At 36.9% G+C, this 26016-nt stretch overlaps 1 protein-coding gene across 7 annotated transcripts in view; it reads right to left on the bottom strand.

The window, feature by feature from the left end:
• The window catches only part of PPA2 (inorganic pyrophosphatase 2), a 163649-nt gene that overhangs the window by 2512 nt on the left and 135121 nt on the right, over positions 1–26016 (bottom strand). For all 7 annotated transcript variants that reach the window (XM_082611080.1, XM_082611076.1, XM_082611077.1 and 4 more), the window contains one exon: positions 11101–11170. In XM_082611080.1, coding sequence (XP_082467206.1) covers positions 11101–11170 — 70 coding nt within the window. The remainder of the gene's footprint in view (positions 1–11100; positions 11171–26016) is intronic.

The raw sequence follows: 26016 nt of genomic DNA, 5'->3' as shown, positions 1-26016 counted from the left end.
GAAACAGGCTTGCAGCTATCTGGGTAAGGAACTCCAGGGACTTGAGTAACTAAAAGGTGGTCTAGAATGGGGGCTTGGGCTCCTTGTGAATGCACAACTTTGGTCCCTCGGTCTTGCCCTGTGAGGAGAGATGTGATTAGATGAGGGCCAAAGCAGGACCCTCTAAAAAGAAGGACCCAAAGCAGGGCCCTCCTTAGGTCTAAGGACAGTCCTGAAGAACAACTTAGGAGGAAAATATAAATTTCAGCAATATTAAAAGATTCTCTATGACAGTTAATGTGCCAACTTGGAGGTTGGTTTTGCTTGAGATTAACTTTTAAATTGATGAACTCTGGATAAAGTAGACTGCCCTCCATAATGTGAGTGGGCCCCATTCAATCAGCTGAAGGCCTGAACAGAACAAAAAGACCAGCCTCCCCAAGCATGAGGGAATTCTCCAGCAGACTGCCTTTGGACTTCATCTGAATCCCTGGTTTTCCTGGGTCTCCAGCAGGCCATCCCCTTCTGCAGATTTTGGAATCACCAAGCCTTAACAATCTCTTCACATGTATCTCCTATTGACTGTTTCTCTGAAAAACGCTGGCTAATACATTCCCCTGAATCATAAATGGGTTAAAGTTATTTTTCCTTCTACTCTTTGAGAAAAAGGTTAATCAAATATGCTTTGTTTTATTTTCTATCATACAAAATGATGATATAACAATGTAAATAAAGAAGACCTCTGTATAAATTTTATGTAAAACATCCTTGAGATTTTTCCAAGTACTTCAAAAAAAAAAAAAAAAAAACCGAAAGAAAATTCTATTCAGCTTCCTAGCACAGAGAAAATGCTTAACCATGGTTGGTTTTGAGGATGGCAGAACTTAAATAATTCTGGGTGTGAAAGTAACACTACAACATAAAAATTGAGATTAGGCCTTTGGGATTTGATGGCTCTGTTTTTCTAAATAGACTATAAAACAGAATAACTTGCTTATTCTTTGAAATTCTTATGCTCTTTAAATTGTGCAGGACGCCTATTACAGAGTTTGTTGGAAAGGTAGCTCTTTAGATTTCCTGCTTAAAATTAGCAGCTGCTTCTTGCTGGAGCTGTCAAATATTTCAGGGGAAGAAAATGTATGATATATGAAATAGAATAATCGATCAGCTTCTCATTAACCTAAAAAGCATTACAGAAAAGAAATGGACAAACTATTCTAGCTAAAACATTTATCACTGCATTTTATTTTAAAAATAATTCCCAGAATGTTTTATTTCTTTATTCCTAAAATATATTTCTTGGTTGGTAGAATATATTCAGACTGTACAAAGCCTCATATAAAAGAAAACAAACATCACAGGTAAATCTAACAGAGATAAAATAACTACGAAAGTCTGGAAGTTTTCTTTTTTTTTTTTTTTTTTTTTACACATCTCCATATTAACATATGTCAAAAGAGACCAACATTTAAATTTGAAAACAACAATGGGTTCATGATACACATCAGCTATTTAACTCTTCACCTACTGTCAATGACTTCCTGATTCTTAAACATTACACTTGCTTACAGAAAATGGAAGAACAAAGAAACACACAGAGCAGCATTTTAAAGTGACCTAATCCCAACCCTCTCTCTCAGAAGTCACCATCATTACATTTTCCTTGTACGAAACAGAAGGATTTTCAGTTACTTACTTCTAATTTCTCAGTAGGGGATGAATGTGGGCACCCTCTACTCATCCAAGATAAATTCTCCAGGAAATTGTATTACTTTATACTCTCATTCTAAAAATGCTGTCTCCTCTCCTCTCTCACTCCAAAAATACTTCTCATGAATATTCATATCTTTAATTTCTTTCAAACAAATTTAGTGTTCTTATTACCAAAGTATTCCTCTTTTATCAACCAAAGAAGGCTTACTCTCTTTCTGTCCCTACTCATGTGTAAACTGTATTTTAAATGAACATGAACTATTAAACAACTGTTTTGTACTCCTTCAGATAACCCCACCAGGTCCCTATAAGCATTTTCACCTGCAGGTTACATTTGTTCAAATTAATTAACAAACATGACACACTCAACCAACATAAAAGCTTGCTTTACTACATGATATGAGGATTGATGTTCTTTTACTTTATTATAAGGATTCAAAATTAAAGAGAAAAAAGTTTCTGATTTTTCATTCAGGTGAGTAGGGTTTTAGTTGAATTAAATTACCTTGGGTATTCTCTCCCTACATTATGTTTCCATGGTTTATAAGGCAGTTACTCTATATTCATTTTATTTTTCTTCTTCCAGTTTTACTGAGATATAATTGACATACAGCACTGTATAAGTTTAAGGTGTACAGCATAATAATTTAACTTACATCATGAAATGATGACCACAATATGTTTAGTGAACAGCCATCATCTCATATAGATACAAAATTAAAGAAACAGAAAACACATTTTTCCTTGTGATGAGCACTCAGGCTTTACTCTCTTAACAACTCTCACGTGTAACATACAGTGGCATGAATGCTATTTATCCTACTCTACCGTGTATCTCTAGTAGTTACTTATCTTATGACTGGGAGTTTGCACCTTTTGACTGCCTTCATTCAATTCTTCCTCCCCCCACCCACCGCTCTGGTAACAGCAAATCTGATCTCTTTTTCGGAGTTTGTTTGTTTGTTGCAGTATAAATGACCTACCACACTAGGTTAGTTCCTGGTGCACAATATAGTGATTCGGTATTTCTATGTATTACAAAATAATCACCATGATTAATCTAGTTACCATCTGTCACCATACAAAGATTTTACAGTATTATTGACTACATTCCCCTTGCTGTACACTTCATCCCCATTATTCATCTATTTTGTAACTGGAAGTTTGTACCTCTTAATCCCCCTCATCTATATTCATTTTATTTTCACATTCCTTTTCTGATTTCTGCTTTATAAATCAACAAAACTTGACCAATTCTTAGTTATCCATAAACAAAATGTAAGAGTATTTTTAAAAAATATTTTTTTGTTTATTTATTTGGCTGCACCGGGTCTTTGTTGTGGCACGCGGGATCTAGTTCCCCGACCAGGGATTGAACCCCAGCCCCTTGCTCTGGGAGTGTGGAGTCTTAACCATTGGACCACCAGGGAAATCCCTGTAAGAGTATTTTAGGTTTATGTTAGTTTAATCTACTTCCTCTTCCTTTCAAGAATGTCTACAATTGGCTAGTAGCTGGAAAAAATTATTTTACTTTCATCTCCTTTGTCCATCTTTGAGTGGTAATGCAGTGAAGCTTTTAAGAGGAAAGAAAGGGAAAGGAAGAGGGAGATATACTAGAATCAGATCCTGATTTATCAAGAAAATACATTATTTAAATTTTTTAATAGTAAACTGCCACAAAGATGTTCATTTTCAGAGTCACAAATAAAACAAATCTGTATGGCATAAATATTGTAGCATGACCTCATTAGAAAAATCACATCCACAGAAAGGTCCCACTCTAAAGGGAAACACAGTCCTCTTTGATGGAGATGTAAAGTGAGTGCCCACAGAGGGAAGGGTCTCTTGTCTAGGCAGTCCAAGAGGTCCAAGCAACCCTGATAATAAGAGGGCATCCCAGCCAGAGTGATTTCAGAACTTAGTTTTGAGTTGGCTTGATTTCAAAAACCAGAAGCCAAGGATTGTCATCTTGTTCTGAGATGTGCAAGGAAACTGTTGTTGTTGTCGTCAATAGCTTTAAGCAGAGATGAAGTACATGCCCAAAGGAAACGATCTGAGAAGGATGCTGTTAAAAGTCCTATCCAACAACTATAATGAACTGTAACATTATTCTTCTGGTCATTACTTTTCATATTTGAAACTAATTAAAAATATTCATTAGTTGGTAGCTTCCCATTAGAGTACAGAACACCAAAGTGTGTACTTCTACACTAGCTGCTTTATTGATTATCTTTGTTGTGGGCCTCTAAAAAAATGTTAATATGGCTTTGGTGTCAATTTTTTAAGTGCTATTGCTTTTAAGCTATAACAATGCCTCAGACTCACATCAGACGCTTCTGATGATGGATTCACCTAAAGTCCTTCGCCTGGTTATGTAAACGCCAACATGCGTTTATGAGATTGCTGGTAAAGTTTAGGGATGAAAGAGGTGGCCACAGTATATACTGATGTTAATTGCCCCCGTACGGAATAACTAACTGTTCAGGCACTATTTGTTGAAAACTTATTACTTTGAAAATCAGTTGTCCACATATATGTAGGTCTATTTCTGGATTTGTTTTAACTGATCTTTCTCTAGTTTTACACCATTACTATACTCTTTTGATTACTGTAGTTGTATAAAATGTCTGGAAATCAGGAAGAGTTGGTATTCCAACTTTGTTCTTTACACAGTTGTTGAGTCTATTCTAGGTCCTTAGTATTCACATACATGAGTTTGTTAATTTCTACAAAAAAGCGTATTACAATCTGATTGATACTGCATTAAATCTATAGATCAACTTGAGAATTGACATAGCAATATTGAGTCTTCCAACCCACAAACATGATACATCTTCCCATTTATTTAGTTCTCTGATATCTATGGGCAATGTTTTACAGTTTACAGGGTACAGATTTATTCCTAAGTGTTTCATATTTTTGAAGGAATTATAAATAATGTATTTATTTTTTGTTAATTTTTCTTCCTAATATATAAAAATACAATTGTTTATTGTATATTGAGCTTATATCTTGCAACCTTGCTAAAATCACTTATTCTAGTAGCTTTAGATTTTATGGGATATTTAATATAGACATTCATGCCATCTTCCTTTATAACCTGGATGCCTTTTCCTTCTTTTCAATGCCTTCCTGCACTGGTTAGAAGCTTCAGTACAATGCTTAATAAAAGCAGTGGGATCCGAGGTCTAGAGTTGTATTTACAGAAAGGTTTTTAAGTGCAAATTTAAGTTGTTTATGCCTATTTCTTCTTCAGTGAGTTTTGGTAGTTTATGTATTTCAAGGAATCTGCCCATTTCATCCAACTTGTGAAATGAACTGGTATACAGTTTTTTCACAATATTTCTCTATTGTTCTCCTAATAGCTCCTAAATCAGTAGTGATGCCACTTGTCTCATTCCTGACATTAAAGATTTGTCTTCTCTCTTTTCTTTCCTGAACATTCTGGCTAAAGGGTTTATCAGTTTTGCTGGTCTCAAAGAGTCGATTTTTGGTTTCATTAATTTTCTGTGTTGTTTTTCTGGGCATACAAATTCTCTTAATTATGAAATATCAATACTTCAAACACACAGAAAATGAAGAGACCTTTATAACCAATATCTACTCTCTAGATTTTTTTAGAGTTAACATTGTTATTTCAGAAAAGTTACAACTGAAGTCTCTTTTTCTCCCGACTCATCAAAAATAAAGACCTTATTTATTTTTACTCCCTCTCAGAAGTAATTTCTCCTAACCACTATGCTGAAACTGGTGTTTATTGTTCTTATTTATGTTTCTAAAATGTGAGCAATGTATCTGTTTGTATTCATTAAAAATATATGGTGCTGCTTTGGGTGTTTTAAAATTTACTTCAACAATGCATACTATATCCTGCTGCAAATGTTTTTTTCACCCAATACTGCACTTTAAGGTTTTATCCATGTAGAGTCATATAGTTCTAATTCACATATTTTACCTGTGGTATAGTATTCCACTGTACAAATATACTACAGTTTATTTACCCAGTTTTCTACTGATAGATGTTTGTCCAGTTTCCAACTTTCCCATGTCTGATCATAAAAACGTATGTATTAGTGTCTCAATAGAATGTACATCTAGAAAGGTAACTTCAGAGTAGTGGGTTATAAGCATCTTCAACTATACTAAAAATCACTTAATTGTTCTTCAAGGTAGCTGTACTAATTTATACTCCTATAAAGCATATCAACAAGTACGAGTGGTCTCCCTTCTCCACTTGCTTAAAAACACTTGTAAACGTTTGCTTATCTGATAACTATGAAATTGCACTATGTCTTAATTTGATTTCATTGATCACTGGGGAAATACAGCAGATTTTCACATGCTTATTGGCAATTTAAATATTCTCTCTTGTGAGTTGCCCATTCATACTTTTGCCCATTTTTTTTCCTACTGATTATTTTTTTCTTGTTGATTTGAATAAGTTGTTAATCCTTTTGTCACTTATATGCAAGTATCTTCTCCCAATCAATGGCTTATCTTTTGACTTATTTTGTGGTATCTTTAATTGTTTACAGCTTGAAAAAAAACTTTAAATTTGTCAGTCTTTTCTAGGTTATTCCTGGCCCTTTAATATTCCATATACATTTTAGGATTATCTTACCAAGTTCAGTGAAAACCCTATTGAAATTCTGATTAAAAACAGATTGACTTCATTAATTAATATGGGAAAAAATGTCATTTTCATAATTAAGTATTCCTTTAAACTGTTGATAAGTCTATTTGGGTTTTCTGTTTATTCTTGATTTGACATTGTAATTTATATTTTTTTAAAAATTGTCAGTTCATCTATGTTTAGAAAGGTATTGCCAAAAGCAATTTAGAATATTCCTTTTTTTCTTTCTTTTTTTTTTTTTGGTCACACTGTGTGGCACATGGGATCGTAGTTCCTGAAAAGGGATTGAACCCATGCCCTCTGTCCCCCCTGTAGTGGAAGCATGGAGTCTTAACCACTGGACTACCAGGGAAGTCCCGAGTATTCCTTTCTGATTACTTATATATCTCCTGTGTCTGTAATAATGTCTTAATTTTAATTTTTGATATTTTTATTTATGCTTCTCTATTTCACTGTCTTTCCTATAATAAGTTTGTCTATATTATTAGCCTTAAAAGAAGAAAACCCAGCTTTTATTTTAATTGATCCTTTTCATTATCTCCTTGTTTTCCATTTCATTAAATATTTGCTCCACTCTTTATAATTTTCTCTCTTATAATGTAAAAAGATAGAAAAAAACAGAGTGCTTGTTGAGTTAAATGTTCAGCCTCTCAATTTTCTTTCTTCATTTCTGCTGTACAGTTAATTTCTCTCAAAAACTTTTTTGCTGCATCATGCAAGTTTTGACATAGAGTGATTTAGTTGTCATTCAATTTTAAATATTTTATAATTTTTCATAATTCATTGTTTTGAGGCATGACTTGAGAAGTATTTTTAGTTTCCAAACAATACAGATTTGGGGTTTTTTTCTTTTAATATTTTTATAACTGATTAGCAACTTTATTATACTGTTGACAGAGAAAGTGGTCTGCATTACCTCAACTCTTTGGTATTATTTTCCAACTCTTTGTGGTCTAACATATACTCAATTTTTGGAAGTGTCCACATATACTAGAAAAAACAATGTATTCTCTAATTATATATATTAGATAAAGCTTGTAAATTTTGTTCCCATCTTCTCAATATATTTTCCAAATAATACTTTATATACAGTAAAGGATCCTAAAACTAGCATCTTAAATCCCAGAATCAATTGTCATTAAATATCAACTGATATTAGTTCTGAAAGGAAAACTACATGTGTATGCACACACATACACAAACATACATTCCTTGTTCCCTATAAAGGCTCTGAACCTTGTTCCCTGAAATAAAGCTCCAACTTCTGGTCATATAGTCTTCAAAAATTGGGAAAGAGTCCTACCTTTTTGGCTATAAAAAAGACACACTATCCAAAAAAATGTAATTGGGTGGTCCTGTGGTTGAACTACCACTGAGAGTTACTCCTGTTGCTGGTGGCCACACACTGTAGCCCGGACACCCAGAGTAACCAACTGCCTCTGTGGATCCCTAGTGTGTTCAGATCTAAGTAGCAAACCTTGTTTTTGACACAGCCATGCCCTTCATGATTGTATATAATTCAAACATCTCTATTTATAAACAAAATCCAATAACCTTTCTGACCATTTCAGTTCTCCTTATCCTCCTCAGATCAGCTATCCTTCTTAAGATCTCTAACCTAAGTCTGACAAATTACTTCTGTAGATATTTTCTCTTTTGTTTCTAAAATGCATCCAAACAATAGTCATCAGGGTGTTGGCTTTTATTTTTCTTGGTTATGGTGACACTATTTTTCCTAATTTAATTGATCTGTACATATTGTTGGGTGACTACTTAATGATTTTGGGGGGAGGCCTCAATGCTACTATATTTAATTGTATTTTGATCAATATATGTTCACCAGTATATGCTTCCTGCAACAGTTCTCCTAATCCCTCAAGAGATTAGTCCATTTCTTTTCTTTGTATACTTTAAAAGTGTATGTTCACCAAAGCCAATTACTTGATCCTAAAATCTCACCTAATTAACGATCATTCTGAATATTCTGTGAATATACATCTAGAAAGTGAAAACTTATATTACTATCTGGCCTTGTTTTAAGCATAAGTTCGGGCTTATTTATTTATTTATTTTTAAAGATTTTTTTTGATGTGGACGATTTTTAAAGTCTTTATTGAATTTGTTACAATATTGCTTCTTTTTTATTTCCTTTTTTTTTTTTTTTTTTGGCTATGAGGCATGTGGGATCTTAGCTCCCCGATCAGGGATCGAACCCACAACCACTGCACTGGAAGGCAAAGTCTTAACCACTGGACCACCAGGGAAGTCTCCAGACTCATTTAACATCTACACATCTGTCTTAAGATAATATTACCTAAGTTGATTAACTTGTTAGAATGAGTTCACTTATTCTAAGTCCACTAATAAACCTTGGGGTTACAATTTGTTTCCATACAGGCCCAGGATTGATGTGGTCTGAATATGATCAAGTTTGATGGACGACTTTAATGTCTTAAGTTATTCTGAGCAAGCAAAGGACAAACAAAAGCTGACAGTACTTTGAAGTCAGTGCAACATTCAATATATAGCAAAATAGAGAGATCTGGGAATATATACCTAAGTAATGCTGAGTCAAACATCTCACTGTGGTTCTGAAGAGATAAAATGCCAAGTCAAAATGCTCTGACTACAAAGAATGTCATTATTACAAGTTGATAAAATTTTCAGGAGAAATTGTTACCTAATCTGAGCTCCTGAATCACTAATGAGGCTGCTAATAGAGCAATTCTTTGACTTACAAATTTTTAATGGTGAAATCCCATGTACAGTAAGTTCCACTAGAGCTGATGACGAGGGGCTGCTTTCTCTGCATTTTGATTTTCTACCATAGTTTTCTCAGTGAAATATCAGTATAGCACCTTCTTCATTATTATGAAACACAACAAAGCCACCAAACCATGTAATTAAAGCTGGATGTTAATGTTTCTGAATTCTAATCTTGTTCCCCAAATCAAACTATCCAGATCATATCCATGTTCTCCAATTATTATTTTTTTCCGAGGATTTTTCCTACTAATATGGTAGGAAACAACTTTTTTAAAAAGATGTAAGATTGAAACTTTATTCTTACAGCTAATTTTAAGACAAGTATCTATTATATCTACCATTTATAAAACCCAAACTAAAATAAATGAAATAGTCTTAATCTGAGATTAGTGGGAGGCTACGTGAATAAAGTTTTTAATTTGTTTTCCTTAATTTTTTTCTTAAAGAATTAATAATAAATATTGAAGAGAACTAAGTTCAGAATGTAATGACACAGATATAAAATTGAAAACTTGAAAAAAAATACAACGATATTGTAGCCTGCATTACTGTCATGGTTCCCCTGCATCTTCCTTTGCTTCCCTAGCCCATTCTCACCAACGCAGCCAGAGTGATCTTGTTAAAATCTAAGTCAGATCATATCACTCCTTTGCTTAAATCTCTCAATGGTTCCTTCTTATTCAGAATAAGAAATGAGATTCTTAAAATAGTCTCTAAGGGTATTTTACAGTGTCTTTCATAATAATTTGCCTCCATTTTCACCCCCAGATCCATGCATTTCTGATCTCATCTCCTCCTTTCTCCCTTAGACTCTTTCTACTCCACCAGCCACTGTGGCTCCTCGGTTATTTCTTGAACATGTCAGGTACCCACTTGCCTCATGGCCTTTGGGCTGCAGCATGGAATTCTCTTCCTTTAGATAGTCACTTGGCTCAGTCCCTTACCTTCTACAAAACTTGACTCAGGTCCGTTCTCCCCTCAGTGGGGCTGTTCCCTACTACTTTTCAATCACTACAACTCCCATCCCACTCCTGGCACTTTATCTCCTCTTCCCTCATTCATTTTTCATCATAGCATTTATCGCATTCACAAACACTATATATTTCACTTGTGTATTTATTTATTATCCATCACCCCAACTAGAATATTAGCTATACGAGGAAAGAGGTTTTTGTGTCTTTTAATACTGCATCCCCAGCACCTAGATTCTAACCACACGTAGCAGGCAATAATTAAATAACTGACTAATTAATGGAAAAAAAATTCAAAGCAGCCATTGTGAGCAAACATTTTTGTTGTTCCTTAAGTAAAGATCTAAATTCACTAGTTTCTATCTGATAATTAAGACAAAAAAACCCCCAAAACCCTTAATTTATAAATGGGATTTCTAGCCTAAGATCACTCCTGAACACACTTTACACAGCAACATTACTTAATTATCTGAATTTGAATTTTCCTATTTAGTGGTTTCCAAATCAAGCATTACTTTGCTAATAAATTCAGTTGCCTCCAAGCAGCATTATCACTAAGACATGTAAAAATCCGAGGATATCTTCTTAGTTAAGAGAAGGAAAGCTTGTGAGGTAACCAAACTAAATGGAAAAAAAAAAAAAAAAGGAAAAGAGATGTATTTATTTCATTTTTTTGAGCCAAAATGCACCTGTGCCAGCAGCCAGTCACAATTTAGACACTGGATTGTGGATAACTCATGGGAACAGGTCAGTATAGAGGAGAGCAAATGCATTCAAACAACAATAAATTGGTGAAAAATAGCATCATATGAAATCAGTTAAATGGTTAATGTACTTTAGAAAATAGAAATACAACTAAAAGGTTTTAAGGTTTTTAATCTAAGTTCCCTGCATGAAAAAATAATTTTAATGTTATTTTTAAACTTTATGCTCCCCAAAAGGCTTGATACATTTCATCACTAGATTTTTCAGAATTTCTGCTAGACTTCTCCATGACGTTTATAAGAATAACGGATGCCTTGAATATTTGTTCCTTACCGATTCAACTAATGATCTTGCTTCCTCTTGAGAGCAATGGAAAGGGCTATCACATACCTGCACATTTGTGCTGGAGAGGAAAAGAGAACAGTATTATTAAACAGGATAAAAAAAGGAGCAATTACCAAAAAGAAAACCAGCTCTCAAATACTTTACATTTGAGTGTATGATCCCAGCCAACAGTTACTGAGTCTCTGGATCTCAGTGGATAATAACACATACACACACACTCTCTCTCTGTCTCTCACTCACTCACTCAAAAGGAGACAAGAGACCTTCTAATGCAGAATGCTAGAGCACTGCAGAAATGTGATTAAGATACCCTGAAAAAGGACCTGGATGAATATAAATTAGGACAACTCGGGTCTTCTACATTCTTTCAGGCAAAGTTATAAACATAAAGTGCTCCATAGCATTGCACTCTCCAGAATTAAAAAAAAATCAAATGACAGTATACAAATTTAAATAATCTCCTGGTATATATAAAAGGCTGTTCCACTACCCTTCACCTTTACTGAAGAAAAGAAAAAACAAATTTGACCCACAGAACGATGACCATGAGGAAGAATTTTCCTCTAAGTGAGATGATAAACACTGTAATTGGCTGCTGAAAGATGTTGTAGAATCTCTTTCTCAGACAGGTATGGAAGACTAAGCTAACAGTGGTGAGAGGAATCCACAGGAACATGAAAACTCAGTTTCTGTACAAGTAAGGAAGGTTAGCAAGGCACAGACAGCAGCTCCTCCCATGACCAGTAAAGGCTCTATAAAGTCCAAAGTCTTCCCACACATGCTATCTCCACAAACATGCTGCCCACCACGTATTTCTTACCTCCTAGATGAAAGAAAATGCATCATTCCCCTCAAACGTAATAAGTCTGAGTTTTAAAAATTTCATCAAAGAAATCAGATTAAAATGGATACAGAAAAAGGTAGTACAGAAGGGCATTAAAGCCAAATTAATTTTTCAGAATTGAAGAAATAAGTGATTAGCAGATCCCTAAAGGAGATAATTAATAGATGAAACACACACATGCACACACACACCCACGCACACGCATGTGTGCTCTCCAAGTGGATCTAAGGGATGTACATTATCAAATTTATTTTGGCAATGGCTTTGTGAAATATGCTGGGATATATATGATAAAAGATCTGTCTAGTTATTTATTTATCTTTTCAGCTACATCTGCCCGTAATCAGACACTGGGTACATAGCAATTATGAAAGTGGTCATTTTGCTTTCTATGCAGACTCAAAATGTGGAATTTGTTTTCATTCTTGGCATAAGTGATGATGTTTGATGAAAGGTGGCATTATCATCTTTAAGACTAAACTATGTTATACTCTCTTTTTCACAGCCCATGTTTAAGTAAGCTAAAAACTGAAAAAGGTAAGGCTTTATAAGTTAGATGTTTCTCTAAAGAAAGTCAAAACTAAATTTAAAAGGAACAAGGCAAAAAAACAGACACTGAAAAGTCTTAAGTGCTGCTCTTCTGAAGAAAACATGGTGTATAATACTAAATATGCTATACACCAGCGGTCCCCAACCTTTTTTGGCACCAGGGACTGGTTTTGTGGAAGATGATCTTTCCATGGACTGGGGTAGGGGTGTGGGGATGATTCAAGCACATTACATTTATTGTGTACTTTATTTCTATTATTATTACTTTGTAATATATAATGTAATAATTATACAACTCACCATAATGCTGACAGGAGGCGGAGCTCAGGCGGTAATGCGAGCGATGGGGAGCGGCTGTAAATACAGATGAAGCTTCGCTCACTCGCCCGCTGCTCACCTCCTGCTGTGCAGCCCAGTTCCTAACTGGCCACGGACAGGCACTGGTCCGTGGCCTGGGGGTTGGGGGCCCCTGCTACACACAATGTTTTTAACATTAAAACTACACCAAAGTGAAACATTCCTTGGGAATTCTGGGAAAATGGTGATGAGAGAACAGGGAGTCCTGTAAATAGGGTTGTCAGATAAAACAGAGAACACCCAGTTAAATTTGAACTTCAGATAAACAGCAAATTATTTTTTTAGTATAAGTATGTCTCAAGCAAACTATCTTTTTAGTATAAGTATGTCCCATGAGACATTTACATTAAAATCTGAAATTTAGATTTAAGGGGGTATCCTCTATTTTTACCTGTTAAATCTGATAACCTATCTCTAAAGTAATCCTCTATTCCCACAACAAAGCAAAACCATCAACAGAAATATTAGAAAAGAAAGAAAATATTAAAGCCAGCACTGTAAATTTTAAAAACTGAGTAACTTTTAAAATATCCCTAATAAAATATCTTGACAAGTAACCAGCTAGAATCTAGGAAGCCAACAAGCTCTGTCATTTTTCACCTTGGACAAATTATTAGTATGGCTGTTTCAAGAATTAAATGGAAGGTATATACAAATGGACTTAGAAGATTCTTGAATGATATATAAGATATAAAAGAGGAGAGATTACAAAGCCCCTTGTTACTATTTCTCCAATAGCTCCCCCCCGCCTTTTTTTATAGCATTTTATTTTTACAAACAGTGCCATCCTCCTCACTAATATCCTTTAAGTTAATAAAGAATGAAATCTGGGTTGCAATATACTTTCCTCAGGATTTAAGGAAGTGATTTTTACTTTGAATGCTTGAAGGTGTAATAAAAGGCATGTTATCAAGAAACATTTTAATTTTATCTGAATTGTCCCTTATACAAAAATAGTTAACACTGACTCATATTATTTATTGATTCAAAAAATTATTCTTATGCCATGTGTTAGGGGCATTTCTAGATGCTGGGGATACAATGTTGGACCATGGAGCCCTCATGAACATTGTAATATTTAGGGTTCTTTCTAGCTTTCAAACTATGACTATGGCATACAAGAGGAGACGCAGTATAACCACTTAAATGAAAGATGATGGTGCCTACTATAAATGAGATTAAAAATACTGACTGGGAACAGTGTGCTGCTTTCCTTTTTATAATAAGATACTAAATATTTTGTTCTAAATTTATAAACATTGTGTACCCTACACACAATCTTGCTGATCAAAATAAGCAGATATGACATTAGAACAAAAGATCAACAATACCAAAATTTCTATGCACAACCAAATTTCATTCACAAATAATAAAGATATATTAATAGCTATATAAAGAGCAAAATAAGTGATTAAATAAAAACAGAAATAGAAAATTACCTGCAAATAATAAACAGATACCTAAAAGATGAAATTTACAGGGCCAGCAATATGAAATTTTAGTAAAGAGAAGATTATTTTCTTCAAGACAATTTCAAATCAGACAAAGGCCCACACTCATTAGAATCCTCAAAGACAGTGCCCAGGATTCAGACTGCTCAAGGTTTTTCATTCTAAAGCAAAGTCCTCAGGAAAAAAGGAGAGAGAAAATTTAAAGAGATAAGAATGATGATTTGGGTCCATAACCTCCAGAGATTGTCAAAGAAAACTGACACTGAAGTAAATCTATACAAAGCTAAAAGAACTGGAGCTATCCGTATATGGATCAGACACACCTTCATCTAGAAAGGTAAAAGAAACAACTTCAAGACATAAACAATTTGGAAGAATATATATATGAAAAAATATATATATATTTGAAATATATACATATTTTGAAAAACTTCATACATATTTATATAATTTTTTTCATTTAGTAAGCGTGTTTAAACTACCTACTATATGCCAAGTCCTGTCACTAGGGCTAAAGTACCAACTCAATTTAGAGCATAAAAAAAGTAATAAAACACTCCAAGTTCTACCTAGCAGTGATATGAGAGCACAGGTGAGGGTATAGTTAATTTTGCCCAAAAGAAATGAAAATACTTTGCAGAGATGACATCTAAACTGCTTCCTGAAGAATGAGCAAGCATTCATGGAGGAAAGACAATGAAATAGGAGGAGATGAACAGGAGGCTGGAAAAGTCAGTTTAGACACACTGTTTAATATATAGAAGAGCTGGATTAGATCCTATTAATTGAAGGGAGCCACAAGAAGATTTTAAGCTTAAAAATGACAGTCACATCTGTATTTTTCAAAGATAATTCTGACAGTACTGTAAAGAATATGTTAAACAGGAGAGTAGTTGCAAGGCAAAACAATTTATGAGTAAAGAAATTAAAGCAGCTTTATAATTAGAAGGAAAGTTGAGAATCAGTCAAAACTTGAAAAATTTGTAAGACGAATGGATCGGAATAATGATTAGTGAAATAAAATTAATGGGTGAAATGAACAGTGCAGTTCTGATTTCTTAAAAATAAGGTAGATACATAAACCATGATGAAGAAAGAGTGAGAGGAGTTGAAGAGTAAACCCAAATGGCAAAAAACTGTATTTCTCCTACAAAGAATTTAAAGTTGTTTTTGGTAAAACAGAAATAACAAAATTATCTCTGCTAAAAAAAAATACGTAGCTTCCAGAGTAAACATTAAGCAGTGGGGAAAAGGAATAAAAATAACAATGACAAAATTTATTGTGATAAAGAGGATTATCAATTAAATAATTTAATAAATGCAGGGCTCTAGGAAACAGTAGAGTCACTACTGGATTTAAAAAACAACATCTAGAGTGAAGGGACTTCCGGGTAAGATGGCGGAAGAGTAAGACGCGGAGATCACCTTCCTCCCCACGGATACACCAGAAATACAGCTACACGTGGAACAACTCCTACAGAACACCTACTGAATGCTGGCAGAAGACCCCAGACCTCCCAAAAGGCAAGAAACTCCCCACATACCTGGGTAGGGCAAAGCGGAGAGATTCCCGCACAGAGGATCGGTGCCGAGCGGCACTCACCAGCCCGAGAGGCTTTGTCTGCTCGCCCGCCAGGGTGAGTGGCGCTGGAAGCTGAGGCTCGGGCTTCGGTCAGAGAGCAGGGAGAGGACTGGGGCTGGCGGCGAGAACTCAGCCTGAAGGGGGCTAATGTGCCACAGCTAGCCGGCAGGGAGTCCGGGAAAACTCTGGAGCTGCCGAAGAGGCAAGAGACTTTTTCTTCCCTCTTGGTTTCCTGGTGCGCGAGGAGAGGGGATTAAGAGCGCTGCTTAAAGGGGCTCCACAGACGGGCGCGAGTCACGACTGAAAGCGCGGAGCCCAGTGACGGGCGCGGGACGCTGGGGCTGCTGCTACCGCCGCCAAGAAGCCTGTGTGCGAGCGCAGGTCACTGTCCACACCGCCCTTCCGGGAGCCTGTGCAGCCCGCCACTGCCGGGGTCCCGGGATCCAGGGGCGGCTTCCCTGGGAGAACGCACGGCGCGCCTCGGGCTGGTGCAACGTCACGCCGACCTCTGCCGCTGCAGGCTCGCCCCGCACTCCGTGCCCCTCCCTCCCGCCCGGCCTGAGTGAGCCAGAGTCCCCGAAGAGGCTGCTCCTTTAACCCTGTCCTGTCTGAGCGAAGAACAGATGCCCTCCGGCGACCTACACGCAGAGGCGGGGCCAAATCCAAAGCTGAGACCCAGGAGCTGTGAGAACAAAGAAGAGAAAGGGAAACCTCTCCCAGCAGCCTCAGAAGCAGCGGATTAAAGCTCCACAATCAACTTGATGTACCCTGCATCTGTGGAATACATGAATAGACAACAAATCATCCCAAATTGAGGAGCCAGGAGTCAGTGCTGTGCCTCTGAGGTGGGAGAGCCAACTTCAGGACACTGGTCCACAAGAGACCTCCCAGCTCCACATAATATCAAACGGCAAAAATCTTCCAGAGATCTCCATCTCAACACCAGCACCCAGCTTCACTCAACGACCAGCAAGCTACAGTGCTGGACACCCTATGCCAAACAACTAGCAAGACAGGAACACAACGCCACCCATTAGCAGAGAGGTGGCCTAAAATCATAAAAAGTCCGCAGACACCCCAAAACACACCACCAGACGTGGACCTGCCCACCAGAAAGACAAGATCCAGCCTCATCCACCAGAACACAGGCACTAGTCCCCTCCACCAGGAAGCCTACACAACCCACTAAACCAACCTTAGCCACTGGGGACAGACACCAAAAACAACGGGAACTACGAACCTGCAGCCTGCAAAAAGGAGACCCCAAACACAGTAACATAAGCAAAATGAGAAGACAGAAAAACACACAGCAGGAGAAGGAGCAAGATAAAAACCCACCAGACCTAACAAATGAAGAGATAATAGGCAGTCTACCTGAAAAAGAATTCAGAATAATGATGGTAAAGATGATCCAAGATTCTATTTCCCAGATCCAAAATCTTGGAAATAGAATAGACAAAATGCAAGAAATAGTTAACAAGGACCTAGAAGAACTAAAGATGAATCAAGCATCGATTAAAAACACAATAAATGAAATGAAAAATACTCTAGATGGGATCAATAGAATAACTGAGGCAGAAGAACGGATAAGTGAGGTGGAAGATAAAATAGTGGAAATAACTGCTGCAGAGCAAAATAAAGAAAAAAGAATGAAAAGAACAGAGGACAGTCTCAGAGACCTCTGGGACAACATTAAACGCACCAACATTCGAATTATAGGGGTTCCAGAAGAAGAAGAGAAAAAGAAAGGGACTGAGAAAATATTTGAAGAGATTATAGTTGAAAACTTCCCTAATATGGGAAAGGAAATAGTTAATCAAGTCCAGGAGGCACAGAGAGTCCCATACAGAATAAATCCAAGGAGAAATACGCCAAGACACATATTAATCAAACTGTCAAAAATTAAACACAAAGAAATCATATTAAAAGCAGCAAGGCAAAAACAACAAATAACACACAAGGGAATCCCCATCAGGATAACAGCTGATCTCTCAGCAGAAACTCTACAAGCCAGAAGGGAGTGGCAGGACATAATTAAAGTGATGAAAGAGAAAAACCTGCAACCAAGATTACTCTACCCAGCAAGGATCTCATTCAGATTTGATGGAGAAATTAAAACGTTTACAGACAAGCAAAAGCTGAGAGAGTTCAGCACCACCAAACCAGCTTTACAACAAATGCTAAAGGAACTTCTCTAGGCAAGAAACACAACAGAAGGAAAAGACCTACAATAACGAACCCAAAACAATTAAGAAAATGGGAATAGGAACATACATATCGATAATTACCTTAAATGTAAATGGACTAAATGCTCCCACCAAAAGACACAGATTGGCTGAATGGATACAAAAACAAGACCCAGATATATGCTGTCTACAAGAGACCCACTTCAGAGCTAGAGACACATACAGACTGAAAGTAAGGGGATGGAAAAAGATATTCCATGCAAATGGAAACCAAAAGAAAGCTGGAGTAGCAATTCTCATATCAGACAAAATAGACTTTAAAATAAAGACTACTAGAAGAGACAAAGAAGGACACTACATAATGATCAAGGGATCGATCCAAGAAGAAGATATAACAATTGTAAATATTTATGCACCAAACATAGGAGCACCTCAATACATAAGGCAAATACTAACAGCCATAAAAGGAGAAATCGACAGTAACACAATCATAGTAGGGGACTTTAACACCCCACTTTCACCAATGGACAGATCTTCCAAAATGAAAATAAATAAGGAAACACAAGCTTTAAATGATACAATAAACAAGATGGACGTAATTGATATTTATAGGACATTCCATCCAAAAACAACAGAATACACATTTTTCTCAAGTGCTCATGGAACATTCTCCAGGATAGATCATATCTTGGGTCACAAATCAAGCCTTGGTAAATTTAAGAAAATTGAAATTGTATCAAGTATCTTTTCCGACCACAATGCTATGAGACTAGATATCAATTACAGGAAAAGAGCTGTAAAAAATACAAACACATGGAGGCTAAACAATACACTACTTAATAACGAAGTGATAACTGAAGAAATCAAAGAGGAAATTAAAAAATACCTAGAAACAAATGACAATGGAGACACGACGACCCAAAACCTATGGGATGCAGCAAAAGCAGTTCTAAGAGGGAAGTTTATAGCCATACAATCCCACCTTAAGAAACAGGAAACATCTCGAATAAACAACCTAACCTTGCACCTAAAGCAATTAGAGAAAGAAGAACAAAAACATCCCAAAGTTAGCAGAAGGAAAGAAATCATAAAAATCAGATCAGAAATAAATGAAAAAGAAATGAAGGAAACGATAGCAAAGATCAATAAAACTAAAAGCTGGTTCTTTGAGAAGATAAACAAAATTGATAAACCATTAGCCAGACTCATCAAGAAAAGAAGGGAGAAGACTCAAATCAATAGAATTAGAAATGAAAAAGGAGAAGTAACAACTGACACTGCAGAAATACAAAAGATCATGAGAGATTACTATAAGCAACTCTATGCCCATAATATGGACAACCTGGAAGAGATGGACAAATTCTTAGAAATGCACAACCTGCCAAGACTGAATCAGGAAGAAATAGAAAATATGAATAGACCAATCACAAGCACTGAAATTGAAACTGTGATTAAAAATCTTCCATCAAACAAAAGCCCAGGACCAGATGGCTTCACAGGCGAATTCTATCAAGCATTTAGAGAAGAGCTAACACCTATCCTTCTCAAACTCTTCCAAAATATAGCAGAGGGAGGAACACTCCCAAACTCATTCTACGAGGCCACCATCACCTTGATACCAAAACCAGGCAAGGATGTCACAAAGAAAGAAAACTACAGGCCAATATCACTGATGAACATAGATGCAAAAATCCTCAACAAAATACTAGCAAACAGAATCCAACAGCACATTAAAAGGATCATACACCATGATCAAGTGGGGTTTATTCCAGGAATGCAAGGATTCTTCAATATACGCAAATCAATCAATGTGATACACCATATTAACAAGTTGAAGGAGAAAAACCATATGATCATCTCAATAGATGCAGAGAAAGCTTTCGACAAAATTCAACACCCATTTATGATAAAAACCCTGCAGAAAGTAGGCATAGAGGGAACTTTCCTCAACATAATAAAGGCCATATATGACAAACCCACAGCCAACATTGTCCTCAATGGTGAAAAACTGAAACCATTTCCACTAAGATCAGGAACAAGACAAGGCTGCCCACTCTCACCACTTTTATTCAACATAGTTTTGGAAGTTTTAGCCACAGCAATCAGAGAAGAAAAGGAAATAAAAGGAATCCAAATTGGAAAAGAAGAAGTAAAGCTGTCACTGTTTGCAGATGACATGATACTATACATAGAGAATCCTAAAGATGCTACCAGAAAACTACTAGAGCTAATCAATGAATTTGGTAAAGTAGCAGGATACAAAATTAATGTACAGAAATCTCTGGCATTCCTGTACACTAATGATGAAAAATCTGAAAATGAAATCAAGAAAACACTCCCATTTACCACTGCAACAAAAAGAATAAAATATCTAGGAATAAACCTACCTAAGGAGACAAAAGACCTGTTTGCAGAAAATTATAAGACACTGATGAAAGAAATTAAAGATGATACAAATAGATGGAGAGATATACCATGCTCCTGGATTGGAAGAATCAATATTGTGAAAATGACTCTACTACCCAAAGCAATCTACAGATTCAATGCAATCCCTATCAAACTACCACTGGCATTTTTCACAGAACTAGAACAAAAAATTTCACAATTTGTTTGGAAAAACAAAAGACCCCGAATAGCCAAAGCAATCTTGAGAACGAAAAACGGAGCTGGAGGAATCAGGCTCCCTGACTTCAGACTATACTACAAAGCTACAGTAATCAAGACAGTGTGGTACTGGCATAAAAACAGAAAGATAGATCAGTGGATCAGGATAGAAAGCCCGGAGATAAACCCACGCACATATGGCCAACTTATCTTTGATAAAGGAGGCAGGAATGTACAGTGGAGAAAGGACAGCCTCTTCAATAAGTGGTGCTGGGAAAACTGGACAGGGACATGTAAAAGTTTGAGATTAGATCATTCCCTAACACCATACACAAAAATAAGCTCAAAATGGATTAAAGACCTAAATGTAAGGCCAGAAACTATCAAACTCTTAGAGGAAAACATAGGCAGAACACTCTATGACATAAATCACAGCAAGATCCTTTTGGACCCACTTCCTAGAGAAATGGAAATAAAAACAAAGATAAACACATGGGACCTAATGAAACTTCAAAGCTTTTGCACAGCAAAGGAAACCATAAACAAGACCAAAAGACAACCCTCAGAATGGGAGAAAATATTTGCAAATGAAGCAACTGACAAAGGATTAATCTCCAAAATTTATAAACAGCTCATGCAGCTCAATAGCAAAAAAACAAACAACCCAATCCAAAAATGGGCAGAAGACTTAAATAGGCATTTCTCCAAAGAAGATATACAGACTGCCAACAAACACATGAAAGAATGCTCAACATCATTAATCATTAGAGAAATGCAAATCAAAACTACAATGAGATATCATCTCACACCAGTCAGAATGGCCATCATCAAGAAATCTAGAAACAATAAATGCTGGAGAGGGTGTGGAGAAAAGGGAACACTCTTGCACTGCTGGTGGGAATGTGAATTGGTACAGCCGCTATGGAGAACAGTATGGAGGTTCCTTAAAAAACTAAAAATAGAACTACCATATGACCCAGCAATCCCACTACTAGGCATGTACCCTGAGAAAACCATAATTCAAAAAGAGACATGTACCAAAATGTTCATTGCAGCTCTATTCACAATAGCCCGGAGCTGGAAACAACCTAAGTGTCCATCATCGGATGAATGGATAAAGAAGATGTGGCACATATATACAATGGAATATTACTCAGCCATAAAAAGAAACGAAACTGAGCTATTTGTAATGAGGTGGATAGACCTAGAGTCTGTCATACAGAGTGAAGTAAGTCAGAAAGAGAAAGACAAATACCGTATGCTAACACATATATACGGAATTTAAAAAAAAAAAAAAAAAAGTCATGAAGGACCTAGGGGTAAAACGGGAATAAAGACACAGACCTACTTGAGAATGGACTTGTGGATATGGGGAGGGGGAAGGGTAAGCTGTGACAAAGCGAAAGAGAGGCATGGACATATATACACTACCAAACGTAAGGTAAATAGATAGTGGGAAGCAGCCGCAGAGCACAGTGAGATCAGCTCGGTGCTTTGTGACTGCCTGGAGGGGTGGGATGGGGAGGGTGGGAGGGAGGGAGATGCATGAGGGAAGGGATGTGGGAACAGATGTATATGTATGACTGATTCACTTTGTTATAAAGCAGAAACTAATAAAAAGAAAAAAAAAATCCAAAAAAAAAAAAAAATACAGTGAAGCCCAGCTTCAGAATAAGTGAAAACACTGGAGCAGTTGGGAACCACTACAGCAGATGGGAATGGAGTCAGAGCTGGAGGAGCTGTTGGTTCAGGGTGCATGTATGAAGTGTCTGTCGGTGCCAGGAGCCACTCTTGGCACTTGGGACACATAGCACAATAGACAGACACCCTGCCTTCGTGGAGCTTGTATTCCAGCTGTTTCTGAGCAAAGACTTTAGGCAAAAAAAAAAAAAAAAAGAAAGACTGGCAGATAATATCAGAGTGTAGAGTAACTGCAGCCAAAAGAAAAGAAGAGAAAAAAGTGTAAATGGTTTAGGCACGTGCAATGCAGAAAACTAACAGTATGTGCAAGCTTTTGGTGTTCACAGTCGTGAACCAGGACTCTAGGAGGAAAATAATACATTTTAAAAATTAAAGATAGGAGCATTCACAGTAGCCAAAAGGTGGAAGCGACCCACATGTCCATCGACTGATGAATGGACAAAGTGTGATGGCTGCGTACAGTGGCGTATTATTCAGCTTTGAAGAAAAGGGAGATTCTGACACATGCTGCCACAGGGATGAACCCTGAGGACTTTATGTTAAGTGACGTAAGCCAGTCACAAAAGGACGAATACTGTGTGGCTGCCTTTACGTGAGGCTCTAGAGTATCCTGATTCATAGAGACAAGTAAAGGGTGGTTTGCCAGGGACTTTGGGAAGGAGGATGGGGATCGTTTAATACATAGTTTAAGTTGTGCAAGACAGAGTTCTGGAGCTGGTTGCACAGCAGTGTGAACGTCCTTCACACTGCTGCACTGAACCCTTAAACACGGTTACGATGGTAAAAAAATAAAATAAAAAAAATAAAAATAAAAATAAAAAAATAAAAAACAACATCTAGGTACTTGCCTGGTGGCACAGTAGGGGTTAAGAATCGCCTGCCAGTGAAGGGGACAAGGGCTCGAGCCCTGGTCCAGGAAGATCCCACGTACCGTGGAGCAACTAAGCCTGTGCACCACAACTACTGAGCCCGTGTGCCACAACTACTGGAAACCGTGTGCCTAGAGCCCGTGCTCCGCAACAAGAGAAGCCACTGCAATGAGAAGCCCGCACACTGCAACAAAGAGTAGCCCCCGCTCATCACAACTAGAGAAAGCCCGCGCGCAGCAGCAAAGACCCAAGGCAGTCAAAAAATAAATAAGTAAATAAATAAATTTATTTTTAAGAAACCATTTATTTGTTGGCTTTAAAATATTATTCAGCAATTACTCCAACAAGTATTTATTGAGTGACTACTACATGTCAGGGATAAGGAATATAAAGATGAATACAACATCTTTATTCATCTACTTTTTTTTTTGCAGTACGCGGGCCTCTCACTGTTGCGGCCTCTCCCGTTGCGGAGCACAGGCTCCGGACGCACAGGCTCAGTGGCCATGGCTCAGGGGCCTAGCCACTCCGCGGCATGTGGGATCTTTCCGGACCAGGGCACGAACCTGTGTCCCCTGCATCGGCAGGTGGACTTCTCAACCACTGCGCCACCAGGGAAGCCCTATTCATCTACTTTTGAGGAACTTATACTCTAAAGGAGAAGACAAACTCATAAAATAAGCAGTTAATTAATAAATGCAGTGATAGGACTACACAGGGGGGCAAGGAATAGAGTGTAATGGCACCTTAGCAAGCACAAGGCTAGGATGAGGGAAGGTTTCCTAGAGAAAGCAAAGTCAAAACCAAGTCTTAAAAGATAAGTAAGTCAGCCATTTCAAGAAGTGAGAAGTAAATCATGGCAAAGGGAAACAAAATGAGTATGGCCCAGAGGTCAATAAGAACATGGTGTTTGTGAGGAGTGACAAGTGGTTCTAAGTTGTTGGAACATGAAAAAAGAGGCAAGAAGTGACGGAAAATGAGGCTGGACAGGTAGCAAGTGCCAAATCCTGGAAGGCCTTGTTTGTTCTTCTAAGAGAAGTTTGGATTTAATGGTTCTAAGCAGAGAAGCTCATCAGAAGCCAGGGAGCTTTCAAAACATACAGACGCTTAGACTCTACTCCTCAGAGATCCTAATTCGCCAGGTTTAAAGAAAAGGACAATGCATTTGAATTTTCTAACGGTTTCCCTGGGTAATTGTGCTGTACTATACGTTGTTTGAGAGAACTGCTGTGATAATGTCTTCAGTTCAGACCTAAACTGATTTGCGTGGGGATAACAGGTTAAAAAGGAAGGGGGGATGGTTTGATAATCAATAACAGAGTACACTGTAAGGAACTGAGAGAGAGAAGCAATTCATTAGGTAAAGACAAAGGAAAGAAAAATTTTATTAATATAAATATATTTTACAAATCAAGTAGTGGCAAAAAATAAAGAAAATATGGACAAAAATGAGTTAAAATCCTGAATATTTTGACTTGAAATTATCTAGATGTGTAAAATTTATAACCAGAAACTTATATCCTAAAAATTTTCAAGCTAAAAAAATTAATTTTATTGTATTCTTTGAAAACATAGAGGAAGAATAAAGCTGTTGAGAGAGTAGGTTTGAAGTCTGGCTTAAATCCATCACACAGTGAGACCTTCAATAGGTCACAATCTCTACATGGCCTCAATTTCCTCATATGTAAAATGGATATAATAATGATACACATCTTATAGGGTTCTGGTGAATATTAATTAGATAATACATATAAAACTCTTAGAACCTGAAAACTACTAGAGTTCAGTAACTGTCAATTCTTACTGCTAATGTAATCCTTATCATTACCTAGGAGGCTACAGCAAAATGACTCCACAGAGCATAGAAATAAAGTTACCTTCACAGTAAAGATAACTAGAATCAGCATAGAAGGAATGCCATCAAGCTATAGAAAATCTAACCAGAGATGCTCTCTAGCTGTGCAGATCAGGAAACCTGGGAACCATACAAGTCCCGTTAAAGACTGCAAAAGCTTTTCTGAAAGTACCATTAGGAAAGAGAGGAAAGCAAACAGCAAGCAAATACCTCTTTGGACAATCAGAGGTCCCTCTTCTTAGAGGAGCCCATCACATTAATATCTGACTTAGAATATTTGACCATAAAGGAGAATTCAGTCTATTAGTTACTAGGATAGTGAGGGCTAGATGACATTTCATTACACTCAGTTTTCTTGTTAGTAAGTTGTACTATTTATGTTAGAAACAATTACCTAAATTTTATGACTATGCTGAAAAAAAAAGAGTATTCTATCAATACATAAGAGGTAAGAAAAATGGGAGGAGAAGATGGAGTCCACAGTTTTACTCTAGACTCAGGAGAAACAGAATCGGAAGCTATAATGCCCAAGCATTTGCAAGATGAGCCTCTGATGACTTGGATAAAATATTCCTTGAGACTGCTTAATTCTTTACTACATATTACTCTATTCTAATGATTTCTTTAATGTCTCTCTTGATTTCCAGACTTTATGCCCCAGAAGGACAGGGACTCTATTGTATTCACAGCAGCAACCCTACTATCAGCACAGTACTTGGCAGTAGACCCTCAATGAGTATTTGCTGAAGAGTAAATGGCTTCCCACTTTCTCCTGATTCAAAGAGGACATGAAAATGGGTAGGACTCTGCTCTCCAGAAAGACTGTGTACTTTTGCTTCCTAGTTAGGCTTACCAAGAGTCAGTTGTTTTTGTTTCCAAACTTTTTTTTTTTTTGCGGTATGCGGG

This window comes from Mesoplodon mirus (genome assembly GCF_964341445.2).
Source record: "Mesoplodon mirus genome assembly, chromosome: 2".
Lineage (NCBI taxonomy): Eukaryota > Metazoa > Chordata > Mammalia > Artiodactyla > Ziphiidae > Mesoplodon > Mesoplodon mirus.
The sequence above is the reverse complement of the archived record's forward strand: the minus strand, read 5'-3'. Positions and strand labels throughout refer to the sequence as shown.